At 33.6% G+C, this 17792-nt stretch overlaps 4 protein-coding genes and 1 long non-coding RNA gene across 5 annotated transcripts; 1 reads left to right on the forward strand and 4 right to left on the reverse strand.

The window, feature by feature from the left end:
• Positions 1–889: 889 nt before the first annotated feature.
• Positions 890–1959, reverse strand: LOC112735726 (uncharacterized). The gene has a single exon (XM_025785239.3). It carries the CDS (start codon positions 1839–1841, stop codon positions 969–971), a length of 873 nt encoding a protein of 290 aa, XP_025641024.1. The 5' UTR covers positions 1842–1959; the 3' UTR covers positions 890–968.
• A 1897-nt stretch (positions 1960–3856) lies between these two features.
• LOC140178064 (uncharacterized) lies at positions 3857–6457 on the forward strand. The gene is made up of 2 exons (XR_011870178.1): positions 3857–4897; positions 5524–6457. It is a non-coding gene; the product is annotated as an uncharacterized lncRNA (long non-coding RNA).
• Positions 6458–7644: 1187 nt separating this feature from the next.
• On the reverse strand, positions 7645–8958 carry LOC112735727 (uncharacterized). Its single transcript, XM_025785240.3, has one exon. It carries the CDS (start codon positions 8634–8636, stop codon positions 7743–7745), a length of 894 nt encoding a protein of 297 aa, XP_025641025.1. The 5' UTR covers positions 8637–8958; the 3' UTR covers positions 7645–7742.
• Positions 8959–9934: 976 nt separating this feature from the next.
• On the reverse strand, positions 9935–10822 carry LOC112735728 (uncharacterized). The gene has a single exon (XM_025785241.3). It carries the CDS (start codon positions 10600–10602, stop codon positions 10045–10047), a length of 558 nt encoding a protein of 185 aa, XP_025641026.2. The 5' UTR covers positions 10603–10822; the 3' UTR covers positions 9935–10044.
• Positions 10823–13815: 2993 nt separating this feature from the next.
• On the reverse strand, positions 13816–17330 carry LOC112736899 (U-box domain-containing protein 44). The gene is made up of 4 exons (XM_025786569.3): positions 16862–17330; positions 15936–16676; positions 15541–15841; positions 13816–15439 (listed from the first exon to the last, which is right to left on the reverse strand). Exons 2-4 carry the CDS (start codon positions 16668–16670, stop codon positions 13986–13988), a joined length of 2490 nt encoding a protein of 829 aa, XP_025642354.1. The 5' UTR covers positions 16671–16676; positions 16862–17330; the 3' UTR covers positions 13816–13985.
• Between the last annotated feature and the right edge of the window lie 462 nt (positions 17331–17792).

Raw genomic sequence — 17792 nt, forward strand, 5'->3', positions numbered from 1 at the left:
ATAAACTGAATTGGTTGATTCCAACCTGAGGAACATAATATCGGATCTCTTTCATTGCTAGAAGCATGTGAAATATTGAATCCAATTATTATTTTATGACCCCCATGTAATTGAAATTTTTAAATTTAAATTGTATGATTAATCAATAATCACACATGTGCTCCACCATTATATATGAACCTTCATGGCAACTCATCATTACTCCAATTTGAAATACAAAACTACTTATTTTGGATGGACTTGAAATTTGATACAACCATTTGAGTTAATAGTAATTAAATTAGCAAGGCAAAGGAATCTCTTTTTAAAAAAATGGAAGAAATAATTAGTTGATATGAGATAATTAACCAAAGTTAAAAATTATACGAGCATGTTCTAAAATAATTTTAATTATGGTTAAATTACACAGTTGGTCCCTATACTTTCAGTGAAATTGCAAATTGGTCCTTATACTTTAAAAGTTTATAATTGGGTCTCTAAAGAGAATTAAAATTTGTAATTTAGTCCCCATTGTTCAAAAAGTGTTTAATTTAACAGAATATTCTTAGTATATTCTCTATTTTAACAGAATATTCTTGGTATATTCTAAGAATATTCTGTTAAATCAATATTTTTTGACCGGCTTGGGACTAAATTACAAATTTTAATTTTTTTAGGGACCTAATTACAAACTTTTAAAGTGTAGGGATCAATTTGCAATTTTACTAAAAATGTAGGACCAACTATATAATTTAACCTTTAATTATCGATAAAAAAATAAATTTAATTTTTATCACTACTGATGATTTATGATTATTTTTGTGGATATTCGATAACTATCTTAAAATGATTCGATTCAAGAAGATTCAAAACAATGAAATTGCAACTAGTATTCGAGTAAAACATTTGAACTATTATTCATTATAACTAGACAATTACATTTTGAATTCTATGACCAAATTAAGTTACATCTATATTCATGATCACAACTAGTGATTGAGAATGTTTAGAAGAGCAACCCTAGTTTTGATCAAACGCCTAAACATAAACTCAAGTCCTTCTTCAAGATCCTGGATGCATGACTCAAGTTTCTCCAATTGGTTCTGCATTTCACTCATGTTGTTATCTGATATGCATGCCAATAATGCTGCATCCACTTGGGAAAATTCACTCTCATAAGAGCAAGTTTTTGTTGTCCTTTTGGTGTGGATTATTAACTTTGAAACCAAAGACAAAGTACCATGTTTTGCATTTGATGATGAAGTTCCTGAGATAAAATGCAACAAGGACTCAAATATTGAAAGTGTAACAACTTCAACATCTTTCAACAAACCAACCAATGCCAATGTTTGTTGATCTTTGATGATGTTTTTGGCAATAGACTTCAAATTCAGCAAGGCTTTGACTATGGCCTTTTTGACAACTTTCCTTGAGTTCAAGAACTTCTTAGCCTCAGCTATGATCCCTTCTTCTCCTCCTCTTTTTCTTCGAATAACCGATTGAAGCTCGCGAATGCACTCCTTTGTGTGAAGCAGAGAATCTTTTGCTGATGTGCAAACATCAAGGAGCCTCAAAGATCCATCTAAGAGCTCATCAACACAATTTTCTTGAGGTTCATGCAAAAGGGTATCTTGTGTTAGTGGAAGTTGAACCAAGTTTTCAACACATTCATGAAGATCTTGTAAGGCTCCTAGCTTGTATCTAAGAGAAGAAGAAGAAGAAGAAGAAGAAGAAGAGGTTTCATTGGAAGATCTTAACCTCTCTAAATGCTCATTGCATTGTAGAATCAAAGGGTGTGGCCTTGAAGGTAAACTATTTGATCTAGCATGGAAATTATTGGACTTTGTCTTTGAGGCTTCCATTTAGAGAAGCTAAGAGGTAGAGATTAAGAGAAAGCTTTGATTTTAGATGTGGAATTTGAGTTTATGGTTTATGCTTTCATTGAATTGGTTTATGATCTATATATATATTGGATGGTGGAGGAGACATAAGGAATCTTATCTTAAACAAACCTCAAATGAGTGATAAGAGTTAACTAATTGAAATTGAATCTTAGACATGAACTATAAATGCTAGTGCTATGTCTCCCACATGGAATCTTCTAACTTATCACTTTATCTTGTTTAATTAATTATTAGTTACCTAATTAATACATATTTCATTTCATATTTTCTACCCCTCGTGTGCATGTGCTAGCTAGAGTGTGTGTTGATGTCTTGGATGTGATCATTATTGGACCTTGCCCAATATATATATGATATGGGTATAGGGGACACAAGGAATCTCATGTTAACAAATTTGAAAGTCATTATGATAACAAAAATATTATTTGTAGATTAATAACTAATTTATATTTTATATTTTAATGTATATTTTATATTAATAATTAATTTTAATATATACTTAAAATAATTGATATGATAATGACCTTTACATACCTTCACAAGCACAAAAAAATGGTATTAAGTTTGTATAAAATTTTCATACATTAAAAAAAAAGTTGTAAATCTAGATCTTTGAAGCATGCAATAAAAGAAATGTTAGAGCTAGCATTGTCTCCTACAAGGAAGTTTTCCAACTCATACATAATTTCATTTCTTTCATAACATACAGTCACATGTTTAATTTGTTTGGTATTAATAATTTAATATATATTCATCCCACGAATGGAATAATGGCATATCGATTGCTTTCTCACAATTGATTCGAAAAGATATTGGGAAGTAAGGGTGAGATATTATAGATCTCACTTAGTCATAAATCATAATAATGATTAATTTATAAATAAAATGATCATTAGAATCTTGAGGATTTTGACCTAGAACTAATTAATTTTTGAAGAAAAAAAAAGTATTAATTAGGTCTTTTAAGATAATAAACGGTGGACATGGATATCTTTCTGTCAATAGATAGTGCGAAATAAAATGAAGTTACCAATATATTTTATTATCTATAGTAGTGTGTGTTCCGTTGCTGTACATGAACATAAAAATAATGTAATTTTAGACAGTAAACATTCATTATCTTTTGAGTTTCTATATAAGTTTTATTAACTACTCTCTATTTATAATAAATTTTACCAAAACAGATAAATTTTGCTCCAAAAATTATTATCTACATAACAATATTTCATAAATAGACACGTCATAGTAGTTAATAGTACATATAAGCACCACCGTTAAGTTTTACATGATGAATTGATAGAAGGATATAACATGTCCATCGTTTACTATCGTAGAGGACCAAATTTGTACTTTTTTTTTCTTTAGGGACTAATTAATTAGTTCAAAGTCAAAATCTTCAATAACCTAATAATTGTCACTTTACTCTTAAAATTTTTTAGTTCTACTTCTTATGTGTCTTATTATTATAAGAGTAAAGTATCGTTTTCGTCCCCAACGTTTGGGGTAAGTCCTATTTGTGTCCCTAATGTTTAAATCGTCCTATTTGTATCCTTAACGTTTATAAAAGTAATTCAATGTTATCCTACTATCAATTATACTAACAAATCATATTATATTTTTCAATTATTCTCATTGGGATGTATTCATTCTCAATTAGGTTTCACTTGGATGTGTTCTATTTTAATATTATACCCGCCATTTGTGTTTAGATTCAATTATGTCCCTAAAAAAGTGAATTATGTAAATGTTGTAGGAATTAGTTTCAACATTTGATGAGCTATTTTTCGGAGTAGATCATCGATTCTAACTTCAAGAAGAGATTTTTTAAACTCAAACTAAAGCGCTCATAAAGTGTAATTGACAGCAAAATAACATTGAATCACTTTTACAAACATTATGAATACAAATAGGACGATTTAAACGTTAGAGACACAAATAGGATTTACCCCAAACATTGGGGACAAAAACATACTTTACTCTTATTATAACTTAGGAATCTTTTTCATTTTTTTCTCACTTTCGTGACATTTATTTTTCTTTAGGTTATTCTATAATTTTTATATTCGCTTACTCTTTACTTTTGTATAACATATTATATAGTTTCAATGTTAATATTATTTCTCTTTAATAAGTATAAATTGACTAATTGAGTAATAAAATATAATTCATCATCTTCTTTCATACTTACTCCTTCTTATGTTTTCTATATAAATCAACATTCACTTAACACCTCTTCTTTATCTTCTTTTTTTTCACATAATATCATACCTCTTATTCTTTTTTCTCCATTCTTACTAATATTTTGCACAAATATTTGAAGAATTCGATTCATCATTATCACAATTCTTTTTTTTAGTTTGTTAAACATATGTATTAGATAATAAATTTTTAAAATCCTAGACTTTTACAATTTGTTAGTTTTTATTTTTTAATTTTTAGTCTAATTGTATTCATTGATTATATCATATATATTATTTTTTTCTTTCAATAATTTATATTTTTTAATATTATTTAGTTGTAATATATATTGTCTAGAATAACAAGAAACTGATTAACTACAATCATGTATAATTGTGTCAAACTCATTCTTGTTGTTCCGTTGGTAATTGAAACAAGTTATCAGTGCAGTGATGCAAATCCTTAAAAAGATAGTTTGTTTCAAGGCTTGTGTTTTAGATGTTGGTATCTACTCTATATATATATATAGCAAATGAATCAAAGGAGAAAAGACTAATATTTGAAAATTCTGCAGTGCCCTCCCATATTGGGAGCATGATCATATATATTTGGATCTTGGTTTCAATTCATCAAGCTTCCATGTTCCAACTCATCCTTCAATATTTTTAAATTACGAATCACACGGATGGATTGTTGAAATTTCTGATCTTTGCAGGTTGCTGATAAAAAATTGTGCATGCATGGAAATAGGATCATCTTATCATCTTGTCTGCCTCCAGCAGATCAATTAGGGACAAAAGGAATCTTCTTGTTCATGTGGATGACTATATTTTTAGGTCTCTTCAATGTAACATCTCTTAAATAGTCAATGCTAATATCACTTTCTTCATCAAGTTTTGGTATTGACAGCTATGATGGTATTGAAATTAATTTTGAATCTCATATGATCTCAGAACTTGGTTTCAAGGGGTTTGCTTTAAGATTATTATATTCTACTCTTCTCTTCCTCTTCCTCTTTCATTATTCAATTTACTTTTAACTGAAATAAGAAATGAAACTTCATTGATGTGATTATCGACATATTTATGGTTTTATTATCTAGGAACACAAAGTGAAAAAGTTAGTTGAATTATTTGACTTCTTATTCCTTTAACTTATATCAGAAAGAAAAAGTGAAATTGATTGAAGAGGTTTTGAGGATGGAAAGGAACTGGGCAAAACATATAGATGTAGAAGTAACTATAGTTTGTTCCTTATAAAATATATACTCGGTTACAAAAATGATTTAGTTACATTGATGTACAAAGATCATATAGGTACTATGATTAGTGGTTGAAGATGTTGAGAAGGGAAACTCTGTTTCTAATTAATTTTCTTGAGAGGTGCTCAATTCCTATTTCTAGATTTTGAATGCACATCTCCAAATTTTCCATATTGATTTGGAAATTATCTGTGGATGAAGGCTTGTGACTGATGAGACTATGCAAATCTGCATCCACCTTTTCGAATTCATTCATGTCGGATTCTTGAGAGTCACAGGCTATTCTTTTAGGTTGCATCAGCTTGGATATCACTGACCATTTACTCCCTTTCGAACTTCGCCTTGGGCCGGAGATAAGCAACAACAAACATTCCAATGAGCTCAGGGTGACATCTTCAGCTTCCTTAAAGGTGGTAAGCATGGAGGATGTGTTGTTGTCTTTGCTTGAGGAAGAAGCTTTGCCATCATTCTTCATTGTTTTCAAATTTTCCAAGGACTTTCGCATCGTCTTTTTCATTGTTTTTCTTGAAGTCAAGTACTCTGCACATGCAGCTGTGAAGTTGGATCCGTCGCCTCTCTTTCTTCGAATGACAGACTGAATTTCCAGCATGTTTTCCTTTGATTGGACAAGGAAATCCTTAGCTGTGCTGCAGATATCCAACAACTTCAAAGATCCTTCAAGTAGTTCATCAATCTGTTTGTTGCTGCATTCTTGTGCTAAGGCTTTTTGTTCTATTGGCAATTGAATCAACTTATTGGCACAGTCATGCAAATCCTTCAAGCCATCTAGTTTGTGGCTTACTGAAGATGATGATATGGTGGCTTCAGAAGTCTTCAATCTTTGCAGGTGCTCCTCTAATTGTGAAACAAGTGGATGAGGTGCATTGGGCAAGCTGTTATGGCGAGAGTGCTGAGAGTTCTTAGTGTTTGTTCCTATGGCTGCCATTTTCTTTTATCAGGAAACAAGAAGATCAGAAGGTGAAAATTTAGAAAGTTTGATTCAAAGTTTGAGTTTTAGAGGTTGGCTTTTGCTGCATATATAGCAAACAAGTCAAGGAAGACATGAACAATATTTTATTTCTCAATTGTCACCTTATGAGTAAGCAATTATATATCATCTTGATTTGAATCTCAACTTCCAGCTCATCTCTCATTTTCTTTCCTTAGAAGTCGCACGCGTTCTGGCGAAACAGCATCTTTATTAGTTGGTAATATAATAGTCCATCATTCGAAATGTATGCATTGCATATCGAGCTCTTGTCTGGCAGATGAGAGGAGCTGTCTTTGAGCTTGATTAACATCTGTTTATGAAACTGTCTACCTACCACAAGACAGATTAAGGGCAGGATGATTCTTCATTTTCAGCATTGTTTATGCATTGTCCCCAGCTCAATACATGTTTAATTAATGCTTTTCCTCTACCATGTTGCACATTTTTAGTTGTAATTTCTATCTCATTAGCATGTGAAACCAGTTTTTGCAAATTGGTTTATAAAAATACACATTGAAAAATAGTGGTTTTGCAGAATCTTATGTCTTTCAAGTGGGATTGGTTAAAAATTTCTGGTACCCTTTTTATTTTGATTCTGTGATCTCAAAAACTAGCAATGACAGATCAGAGTTCAAATGCACAATGTTTTCTTGTCATTTTCCATCAGTCTTCAGTTGGAAAGCTCAATCCTTCTTCCTTTGGTTGCACTATTCTCTTAACATAAACTAAGACTGATTTTATAGATTAAGACAAGGTTTTATCAACTGAAATATAGTCATGGATTGTTGACTTGTTGTATGCACCTGTCTGTAATCTGTGTGGTTCTGTTTATTAAAAGTCAAAACCACTCTTTTATGCAAATCTACAGGTTTGAGTTTGATTGGTGTTATCTGGTTTTCAACTTTTTCAAGGCCTAATATTGAAACAATGGATAATTTCATTCTTGAGGCACCTTCCTCATGTAAACATGGATATTTCTATTTGATTTTTTATATGGCAACATAGAAAATCTGGTCATGGGGGAATAGTATTTTTTGTGATAGAAACAAACTTTATAAGGACTTGGTTCTTGGGGGGAAAAAAGGGAAATACTAGTACACACTTCCATATATAAGGTCAATTTTCCCATCCTTATTGGTACATGGATTTTATGTCATTTAACCTTGGAACTAAGCTGTAGTTTTCAAGTAAGGAAGATTATGATGAGGATTTCAATGTAAATTATTACTTGTCACACATTATATTTACCTTTTAACCTTAGTTTTACTGCCATAAACTTATGATAAAAAAATAAAACACAAAAAGGAGGCAGAGAATGAGTATTGAGTGTATGTGCAAAGAATTGCTTTTCATTTCATCTAAAACTACATATTAGAAACTCATTTCTTTCACATAATTACAAAAAATCACTTGTGCCTCATTTATACAACTAGTGATTCAGGATGTTGAGGAGGGAAACTCTAATCTTGATAAATCTTTTGAAAAGAGTTTCTAGTCCTTCTCCAAAGTCTTGAATGACAGACTCCAAATTCTCCAGTTGGTTCTGCAAGTTAGAGATACTGTCTGGCTTGCTTGTAAGTAACACAAAGGATTGCAATGCAGCATCTACTTTGGAGAACTCATTCTGATCCCCCTCTTGTGTGCAAGAAATCTTCTTAGCATTGTTGAGCATTAGCTTAGAAACCAAGGACCAGTTACTTGATTTCGATTGCGTTTGTCCGGATATAAAGTTGAGCAATGACTCCAATGTGGAAAGCGTGTTAACCTGCACATCTTTCAGGAGGCTAACCAAAGACACAGTTTGCTGATCCTTGTTGCTAGGACAGAATTTTCCTTTCTTTGCCGTGATCTTCAAATTCGACAAGGCTTTGAGGATTGCCTTTTTTACAACCTTCCTAGAAGCCAAGAATTTCCTTACCTCAGCTGCAACTTCCATCTCACCACCCCTTTTTCTTCTGATGATGGATTGAACCTCACGTGCACATTCCTTTGTATGTAGCAGGGCGTCCTTTGCTGCAGTGCATACATCTAAGAGCCTTAGAGATCCATCCAAGAGTTCATCAACCCATTTTTCTTGATGCTCTTGGACAAGGACTTCTTGAGTAAGTGGCAGCAAAACCAACTTTTCAACACAATCATGCAGGGTTTGCAGATCAGTTAGTTTGTGCCTTAACAAAGATGATGTAGGTGAAGATGCATCTGAAGCCTCTAGATTAGCCAAATGCTGGTTGCATTGTAGTATGATCGGATGCGGTCTGGTTGGCAAGCTTTTCGAGCGTGGTTGGTGATGAGATGTTGGGCTAAAAGGAGTTGCTGCCGCCATCTTTTCTCAGAGAGAAGAGAAAATAAGGCCTCAAAAGGTTGAATATGTACACAAGTGATGAGTTTTTGGATATACCTTCCTTCCAATGAGATTAGTTCAATATATATTGAAGGATTAGGAGACAAAAGGAATCAAATGTGAACAAAAATAAATGAGGGCTAACTGATTTTGATTCAGATCTCTAGGAGATCTCAGTATTGTTACTGCTATGTCTCTTACATAGGAACACCCCAACTCAGCATTTGTTTTTTCTTCTTTGAACACACGCTTGCATGCATAGCTATCACATTGGAGTTCTCAAAACATATTTCAATTCAAGAGTTCTATTGCCATGTCACTTTTTCAAGCATTAAATGCATGTATAGATATTATTATTATTATTATTTTGGCAGATAGATACCCTTTTAAATAATCATTAGCTGCATAAATAGGATCAATAAAACAGTTTTTGGTTTATAAATGAACTATAATACAGAGTGAATTCGTTGTACATAAATAGGAAAATTATGAACAATATTAAGGTCTTGATCATTACTACTAATTGGCTTGCTCCACACAACATGGAGACAAAAATCACGTTGTTCATTGAATTTTTGAGCACATCAAATGAGAGAAACATGTGCAAGCTAATTGCACGTGTAATCTTGACAGCAGGGCTATGGATTCAAAATTTGATATTGACTTTGAATCCCATGTGAGGCATAATAATTGATATGTAGAAGATGAGAAATTATACTTTTATTGAAAGATATGGACAAAAACATAGGGTCTTCGAATATTGTCCTTGTTCATCTTTGGCTGGCAACTTGGCTGATGAGGCTGTTTAAATGTTATATGAAAAACTCTTACCTTTACATTATCTTCTAAGGTCAACATGGTTCAGTACATGACAGGTGTGAGAATGAGATGATGAAATTTCAGAATAAAGAAACTCTCTAGATGGTTAGTTATTTCAACAAAAATATGAGAATGTTGTTTTAAACCATTTCTATAGCTCTATTCTTCAATTTTACCCTTTCTTATTTGTATTAAATCAAGCAAACACAATTTTGATATAGACAATTATTTCCAAAAGAGTTAATTATGTTTATATATTTAAGTGTGAGGCTCAGTGTTGAGTCACACCTCGTTACCATTAGGTCGGATGCGGACTCATTCCAAGTGGAATCCGCACATGACACAATGGTGACGAGATGTGAGTCAACACAATATTTCCATGCTTATAATATGTTTGAATTGGGTGTAGGAAGAAAAGGAACAAAGACAAAATAGCTAAAGTTTGGATGGTATTAGATGTAGTAACAAAACTTGGGTTGATTCATATTGATGTACAATTGTGGGACATAATTTGAATTTTGGATATCTATTTGTCTACATTTGATATTTACATTTTTCTTTTTCTCTCTATCTAGTGGCTGAAGATGTTAAGAAGGGAAACTCTTGTTCTAATGAGTTTCCTTGAGAGGCATTCAACTTGTACTTCCAGATCCTTAATGCAGATCTCCATATTCTCTGTGTTGCTGAGAAAGTTCTCAGTAGATAAAGGCTTCTGATGCAAAGCTGCATCCACCTTTACAAATTCATTTGTGTCACATTCTTCAGAATCACAAGTCACTCTTGTAGGCTGCATAAACTTGGATAGAATAGACCATCTGCTATGTCTCTTTGAGGCAGAGATAAACCGCAACAAAGATTCTAGCAAATTCAAAGTGACTGTTTCTGCTTCTTTCAGGATGCTAAGCATTGAAAAAGTTTCATTGTCCATGTTAGAGAAAGAAACAAATGTCTCAGTTTTCATTGCTTTCAAATTGGTTAAGGCCTTATGAATAGCCTTCTTCATGTTCTTCCTAGATGCCAAGTATTTTCCACCCTTGACTGCAAATCCGGTATCAGCGCCTTTCCTTCTCATAACTGATTGGATCTCATGCAAGTTTTCTTTTGTTTGCATGAGGCAATCTTGGGCCATGTTGCAAATATCAAGAAGCCTCAGTGACCCTTCTAACAAGTTGCCACTCCATTCTTGCACCAAAGCCTTTTGTGTGGTTGGCAATTGAAGCAACTTATCAGCATAATCATGCAAATCCTGCAAGCCGATCAGTTTTTGGCTTATAGAAGATGATGACAAAGAGGTAGTGGAGGCTTCAGAATCCTTCAACCTCTGCAAATGCTCTTGGAATTGTGATATAAGTGGGTGAGGTGCAGAGGGCAAACTGTTGCACCTAGTGTGAATAGAGATCTTTGAGCTTGTTTCCATTTTTTCTTGTGTTACAAGACAAAAGAGAACTCTAGAAGTAGGAGATGATGTTACACAATTTTTTCAGATAATCTCTGAGGTCTTTGTGGTTTGCATCTGCTACATATATAGCAAATGAATTGAGGGAGACAAAGGGAACAAGTGGAACTTTTTTTATTCCTTAGATGTTCCAAAATGAATTAGCAATTATATCACCTTGATTTGAATTTCAGATCTAAAATGGTATTGTTTATTAAGTGCTTCCTACTCACCAGGCTTCCCAACCTTTTTTTTATAAACTTCGAAATCACATGGTTCTTGGAAAATGGTATCTTGTGTAGGTGCTGCTATATATACTTAAAGAGTAAATAAAATAAGAAAAGAATTTCAAACCTTGTTCATGCATGAGCATTGTTATGGAAACGTTTTCTGCAGGTGGTGGAGCTGGTTCTTTTAATTAACAGAGATATGTCTCAAATTTGTCTTCTCAACTAAGTGCAAGAAGAATCCAATTTCAGATAAGAAACATGTATGGTTTTAAATATTGATATCATGCATTTTAACATCATAAAAAATGTGCTGAAAAGGAAATAGCATGGAAGGAAAATATGCAATTCTATGAGATGAGCATGCAACATACATATTAAAAAAAACTTCCTAAGTGGAGGAGATTAATTATTATTTATTACATAGGGCCTATCATTTTTTTTTGGTCAAGCAACACTCACTTTTGGTCAAAATGCTTCTGTCTACATATTTGTAGAGCATTCAAGGATGGCAAACAATGGATGTAAGAAACAGAAAAATAAAGAGAAAACAGGTGCTGTAAAATCCATTATGGTCACTATAAGAAATTTGAAACTGGAAAGTTGAGATGTGGGAACATAGTAAAGGAAGAAAAGGGAGACACATAACTTGGTGACTATGACTTGATGCTCATATAGTATATATTATTATTACAGAATATGATTTAATCTCATTTTTGTACAACTGTGAGACAAGGATATGGAAAATTGTCATTGGTTGTTCACAGTTATATGGTTTTCCTATGACTAGTGATTGAAGATGATGAGAAGAGAAACTGTAATTCTAATTAGTTTTCATGAGAGGAACTCTACTGCTTCTTCAAGATCCTGAATGCATATCTCCCAATTTTGCATATCACTTTGAAAATTTTTTATAGACGAAGGTTTGTGATTTAAGAGAGATTGCAAAACTGCATCCACACCTTTCAAGTCACATTACACTCTGTTAGGCTGCATCAACTTGGAGATCATCAAGCACCTTCTTGACTTTGGTTGCGCCTTTTGGCCGGTAATAAGCAAGAACAAAGATTCTAGTGAGCTCACTGTGACTTCTTCCTGTTTCTTTTAATATTCTAAGCATTCAGTCTCTCACTGCTTCTATTTGAAGAAGTAACAATGCTCTCATTGTTGATTCCCTTCAAACTTCCTTGTGCCTTTCGAATTGCCTTCTTATCCTTGATGACAAGTATTTTCCACCTTCAACAGTGAATCCAACTTTAGCACATTTCTTTTGCAGCAGGCACTCTAATAAATCTGTGTACCTTCATATTCTCATGCTAAGAATTGTTGATGATTGGTAACTAAAGTAACTTATCGGTGCATTCGTGTAAATCCTGCTATCCATTGAGCTTTTGTCTGATTGAAGATGATGAGTTGATGACAAGTAAGGGGTGGCTTGACAAAGAAGGCAAGCTGTTGGACCGAAGATGCTGCGAGCTCTTAGTATTTGTTATCATGGCTGCAATCTCTTCTCTTGCAAGTTCTGAACTCTCAAGTTGTAGAGGCTGACAATTTGGCATGCTCATACTTCATGTATATCAGAAGAATCAAGGGAGACAAGAAGAATATTTTCTCTTTGGAAATGTCACAAAGTTGGCATGCAAAGTCTGTCATGATTTTTGGATCTTGGTGCTGCCATGGCATTGTCGATACCATGCTTCCCACTAACCAAACTTACCAACTCATGCATCAAAAACATTGACTTTGGATTTGGAATCACATTGTAGCATCTTCCAAAGATGTGATACATTTACAATGTTCCCCCCATCTTTGACAATTTGCATATATAAAAGAACAAATTGCACACTTCAAGAGAGGATTCCATTGATTTGCCATAACAATTGGATCATCTGTCTGGAGGATGAGGAGCTATTCTTGTATAATTCTAGTCAGTGTCGGAATCTGCATGCCGACACAAGCTGAGAGTAAGGGAATCTTTTTTTCCATCTTCTGATGTCTGTGGCTGGTGAAGTGCATGGTGGATCACCTTATTCAACTAATGAAGTGCTTAAATATGCATACAAGATAAGAACCCACCTAAGTACTATATTTTATGAGTGTCAATGAGTCATGCACATAGTAATAAACTAATAAATAGTTAATTTTGTACTAGTGTAGCATAGTTTAATTGAGGAAAATGATGACATGATAAAAAATTAAAAAGTCTCTTATCAAAACTAAATTACTATTAACTCAGTTAATAGATTTGAAAAAAAAAAAATCAACTTAACCAGTAAACTATATCAGTAACTTGTTGTTTGTAGTGTTATCTGATATTCATGAGAACAATTAAAATATGTTTTCTTGCATCATCTTTGATTCATGTAGACATTATTCAATTCATGTAAACATCATTTATCAATCAAAGGGCAGCATATGAAAGTTGCAAGTTGCAGAAAAGAAAAAGGAAAAATGGCAATCATTTTCCTTGACCAGTTCTATCTTGCAAGTAGATTAAGCTAGTTGTATTTAGAATTATAGTTTATAAGAAACTTTGGAAACAACAAATTACTTATCTAACTGAGGATGCAAATTGTGAAGCATGCAAACTAACTTTACATCACCAGTTCTATAAAATGAATTAGGACTATATTCCTTACAAAGTTTGCATAAGAGAATAGTTTGAGAGTGATAACCAACCTTGAAAGAGCAGATAAAAGCTTTTATTATTTCCCTTTCTTATATAATTACATATACAACACTGTGGAACTGTGAGATTCATATCAAAACAAGATTAAGTATAAAATGTACAACAAAAAAATTTAAATGAATAGAAAGCAAAAACAAAACCACTCCCCATAATCTCACTTTTCAGAAATAACTTGATTGAACTTGCAGGAGCTCCAACTCTGCCAAAACTTTTGCAACAGTTGACTTCAATCGAGAATCACACGTCTGCGCCAAATCAATAAGAAAAACCTGAGCTGATTCTCCATATTTTACTCTGTGCTCTTCAATCCTGAATATTCTGTCCAACATCCATAGTGCTTTTTCTTGAACCTTCACATCACCTGCTTCTAAAATTTTGATAATAGCTTGCACACCTGAATTCTTGGCTATGCAATTGATGCCGCCTTCACAGATTTCGTCTTGCAAAAGAGTTGAAAGGGCAATCAGAGCAGCCTCAACTGCTTCCCACTCCTTATCTTCAAGTATTTTGATAAGTGCCGAAACAGCACCAGCCTTGACCAGACAAAATGTGGAGTTCACATAGCAATAACCATCATGCACTTCACAATATGCTTCTACTGATGGATTTACACAAAACCACTTTGACTTCCTACTCCTCCTGAGGGACAGAGAATTTTGTGATAGCTGAGCCAAAGCAGTCGCAGCTCTGAATTTTGCAATTGATGAACCACTTGAGAGAAGTTTCACAAGCAAAGGAATCACCCCTTGTTCAGCTGAATAGAGCTGCAGTTTCTTGTCAGAAGGATTTGTGAACCTAACTATAACACAAGCAACAATTTCAGCTAAGGTTCTTGTCACAGGCGAGTTACTTCCAGTGCTCGAAGCCATATTGGATATTAAAATAGACAACAAATTTGCTTTCTTCAGAATATCAGTCACCTTTTTATCACTAACTGGAAGATTACTCAGTATGCCAAGAGCTGCAGCCTTTTCACTATCTGATGATGATGATGAGACAATATTAACAATGTGAATAAGATGAGCTTCATCAAGATGTTCACTCAACTCATCTGTAAGATCTTTGGAAAGAGTATAGAGCAAATTAAGGGCCTTGCTTCTTGTTGTAGTGTTAGTTTCCTTCAGAAAAGGCAAAATTAGCTGAAGTGCTCCTTTTTCTTTCATTTTTCTTCTCACTTTAGATGCGCGAGGATGCGCAGCGATGCTACTTAGAGCTTCCAAGAGATGGCCTTGAATTATTGGGCTGGAAAGGTTCAAGAGTGAGAGCATCTGCTGAGCAACATCCTGATTAACAATAATAGATTCTGACTGAGCAATTCTTGCAAGAATAGCAGATGCTGGCTCCCTAAGAGTCATTAGCACAGATGTTACTGAAAAAAGAAGCTGCAGCAATGATCCTGCAATCCCAGACCTGATTAGAAGTTGCACATTTTCTGTCACACTGGAAAGATTTTGAAGGGCATTTAGAGCAGACAACTTGGACTCAAGTTTGCCAGTGTGAAACATGTTGACAAGGGGCTCGATTGCCCCATCTTTGCCGAGGGAAAGTTTGCTGTGATCAGTTAGCACCAACCTAGAAAGTGCTGTTGCCATAAGGATCTTGTTCATGTCAGAGCCTGCAATAACATGATTTTTTAAATAATTATATATATAACAAAGAGTTGTGTACTGATTAAAAGAGATGTATTAATTTAAGTTATGGGAAGTTCTAAATCACCTTTCTTCAAATAGTGCACTAGAGGCTTAAAGTAACCAGCCTCAGCCATGTGAAGTGCATTTTGAGTATTACTGGACAATATATCCAACAACTTGGCTGCACCTTGCGAAGCGATGGGGTCGCTTCCATTAAGGATAGAGACTAACATTACAATGCACCCCTGAATTCTTCCAATTTGCCGTCGAACTGCAGGAAGATCAGAGAGTTCTAGCAGCAGTCCCACTGCTTCCCTCCTCTCTTCTGCATCTCTTGTTAGAGACTTCACCACTGCTGATAAAAACTCGGTTTCTGCCATCTTCTCCTGCACAGTACTATTACATAAGATAACTAAGTAATTAACAACAACAAATACAGTCAATTTCACAAGAAATGTTGCCTTATTTTCAGAATTCTACCTTTGTCTCATCATTTCCTGAAGCCATATTTCGTAACAATTGAATGATGTTAAGTCTATTGTCTGCCTTACACGAACGCAGTCTATTTAACAGAACAGCAACAACAGCTTCCTCATTAACCAAACAACTTTCCAGCTTCTCATCCCTGATGAACTCCTTTAGTCTCCAAAGAGCAACTGCAAATTCTTCATCGTTACCATTCTTAAGTTGCAATACAACATCTTCTATAGTAACATTGACTATTTCCTCTTCTATTTCCCCTCCACCATACACATCATTTGCAAACTCTAATGATACTGGACTTGAAGATAGGCTCATGTTCCCACCAAATCTTGCATTCATAAACTGTTTTTGCAATGTACCAACCTTTTCTCTAAAATCTGTGGACAATTCAAGGAGCAATAGGCCTAGTGATCGACCAATATCATGTGTTGTGTCCTCAATATGTTTGCTAGGGTCTTTCAAGCTAGAACTTTTTTTCAAAGCTTTAGCACGGCTAAGCGAAGTTTCGATCGATTCCAAAGATTTTCTGATGGATGGCTTGTTTTCTATAACTGTGATTTTGTCACTCAAATCACTGAAAATTGGTGCCAATTTCTCAACCAACATGGCAAACTCGGTAAAAGCATCTATCTCAACTTCAGGATTCATAGCAAATGAAGCAACCTCATCAACCAGAGCTACTATCTCTGACATGAATTCAGAAAAGCTTCTCTTTTCCATAATCATATTCATGAAAAACTGGATTTTTTGGAGGAAAAAAGAAAAGAAAAGAATAATCAGTTACACAATTAGTAAACTGTAACTGGGAAACACATGATAAAGGAATTAACTTTATAAGAAACTAATGGGAAATTGAGAGCAAAACAAAAGGGAAAATCAATCACACAGAAATTCAAGAAATTCAGAGGGGAATTGAATTGAACCTGTTGAGAAAATGCAAGGGATGACTAAGAAAACTGAGTAAACACCTAGAAGTTGAGCTTAGACTTCCACATGTTAAAAGCTGAGAACTTTTTGAGAAATCCAAACCAACAAGCAAAGAATAAGACCACCCCACTTCTTAATTCTTCTTATTCTCACTATTGAAGTTGATACAGAAGGTAAAACAAGGGGTTGAAATTTGAGGTATGAATTATAATAAGAACAAGTCCTTGTTTGATAGGAACTACCCATTAAATGTAAGATTGTATTATATGGTTGTCTTGTTATAATCTTCATGGACCTCACGCTGATGAAATCAAAGAAAAAAAAGACCAAGTCAAAATCTTGTAAAGAAGTCTACTCTAAACTTTTATTTTGTCCTTTTTTATTTTTTATATTTTTGAGGTAAGCTTTGTTATTTACTCCAGTTTGCTTGGAAGCATTTATATTTTGTTTTCAGTTTACAGTTCCATAGTTCCATGTTTCAAACAGGTCATTTATAAAATGATTTGCTGTATTTTCATTCCTTAGTCAAACTTCAACTCACCTGAGACGGCTATTTCCCCATGAAACTCATGTTTGAATTTGTTAAAGTTAATGTAAAAATAAAAATTAAGAAAGGCACCTTTTTCCTTTTGGGGAATGATAATCTAGAAGAACTTTAGTTATTTGTACTATTCTGAACATATAATCATATAATACAAGTCTAAAGTGTTTCATTTCCTTTAGTAGGAAGAATATTAATTTCTTATTCTTTGACTAATGTGACTCCAGAGAATGCAACTGCATCACAGTATAAACACCGATAAATGTATCTGATAAAATAACTTTTAAAATTTATAAAAACCATAACAGATATAATTATAAAAGATAAATTTAATATTTATTAATATATAAAATTATATTAGATATTTTAATTTTGATTAATTTATA

Source organism: Arachis hypogaea, chromosome 13 (genome assembly GCF_003086295.3).
Source record: "Arachis hypogaea cultivar Tifrunner chromosome 13, arahy.Tifrunner.gnm2.J5K5, whole genome shotgun sequence".
NCBI lineage: Eukaryota > Viridiplantae > Streptophyta > Magnoliopsida > Fabales > Fabaceae > Arachis > Arachis hypogaea.

What these genes read in the sequence shown, in the direction of transcription:
- LOC112736899 (XM_025786569.3), bottom strand. Translation starts at nt 16,670, where the DNA reads ATGAATATGATTATGGAAAAGAGAAGCTTTTCTGAATTCATGTCAGAG. An exon ending in CAGGAAATGATGAGACAAAG is followed by an intron (nt 15,842 to 15,935) that starts GTAGAATTCTGA and finishes AGTACTGTGCAG; the next exon opens with GAGAAGATGGCAGAAACCGA. An exon ending in AGTGCACTATTTGAAGAAAG is followed by an intron (nt 15,440 to 15,540) that starts GTGATTTAGAAC and finishes ATGTTATTGCAG; the next exon opens with GCTCTGACATGAACAAGATC.
- LOC112735727 (XM_025785240.3), bottom strand. Translation starts at nt 8,636, where the DNA reads ATGGCGGCAGCAACTCCTTTTAGCCCAACATCTCATCACCAACCACGC.
- LOC112735728 (XM_025785241.3), bottom strand. Translation starts at nt 10,602, where the DNA reads ATGGCCCAAGATTGCCTCATGCAAACAAAAGAAAACTTGCATGAGATC.
- LOC112735726 (XM_025785239.3), bottom strand. Translation starts at nt 1,841, where the DNA reads ATGGAAGCCTCAAAGACAAAGTCCAATAATTTCCATGCTAGATCAAAT.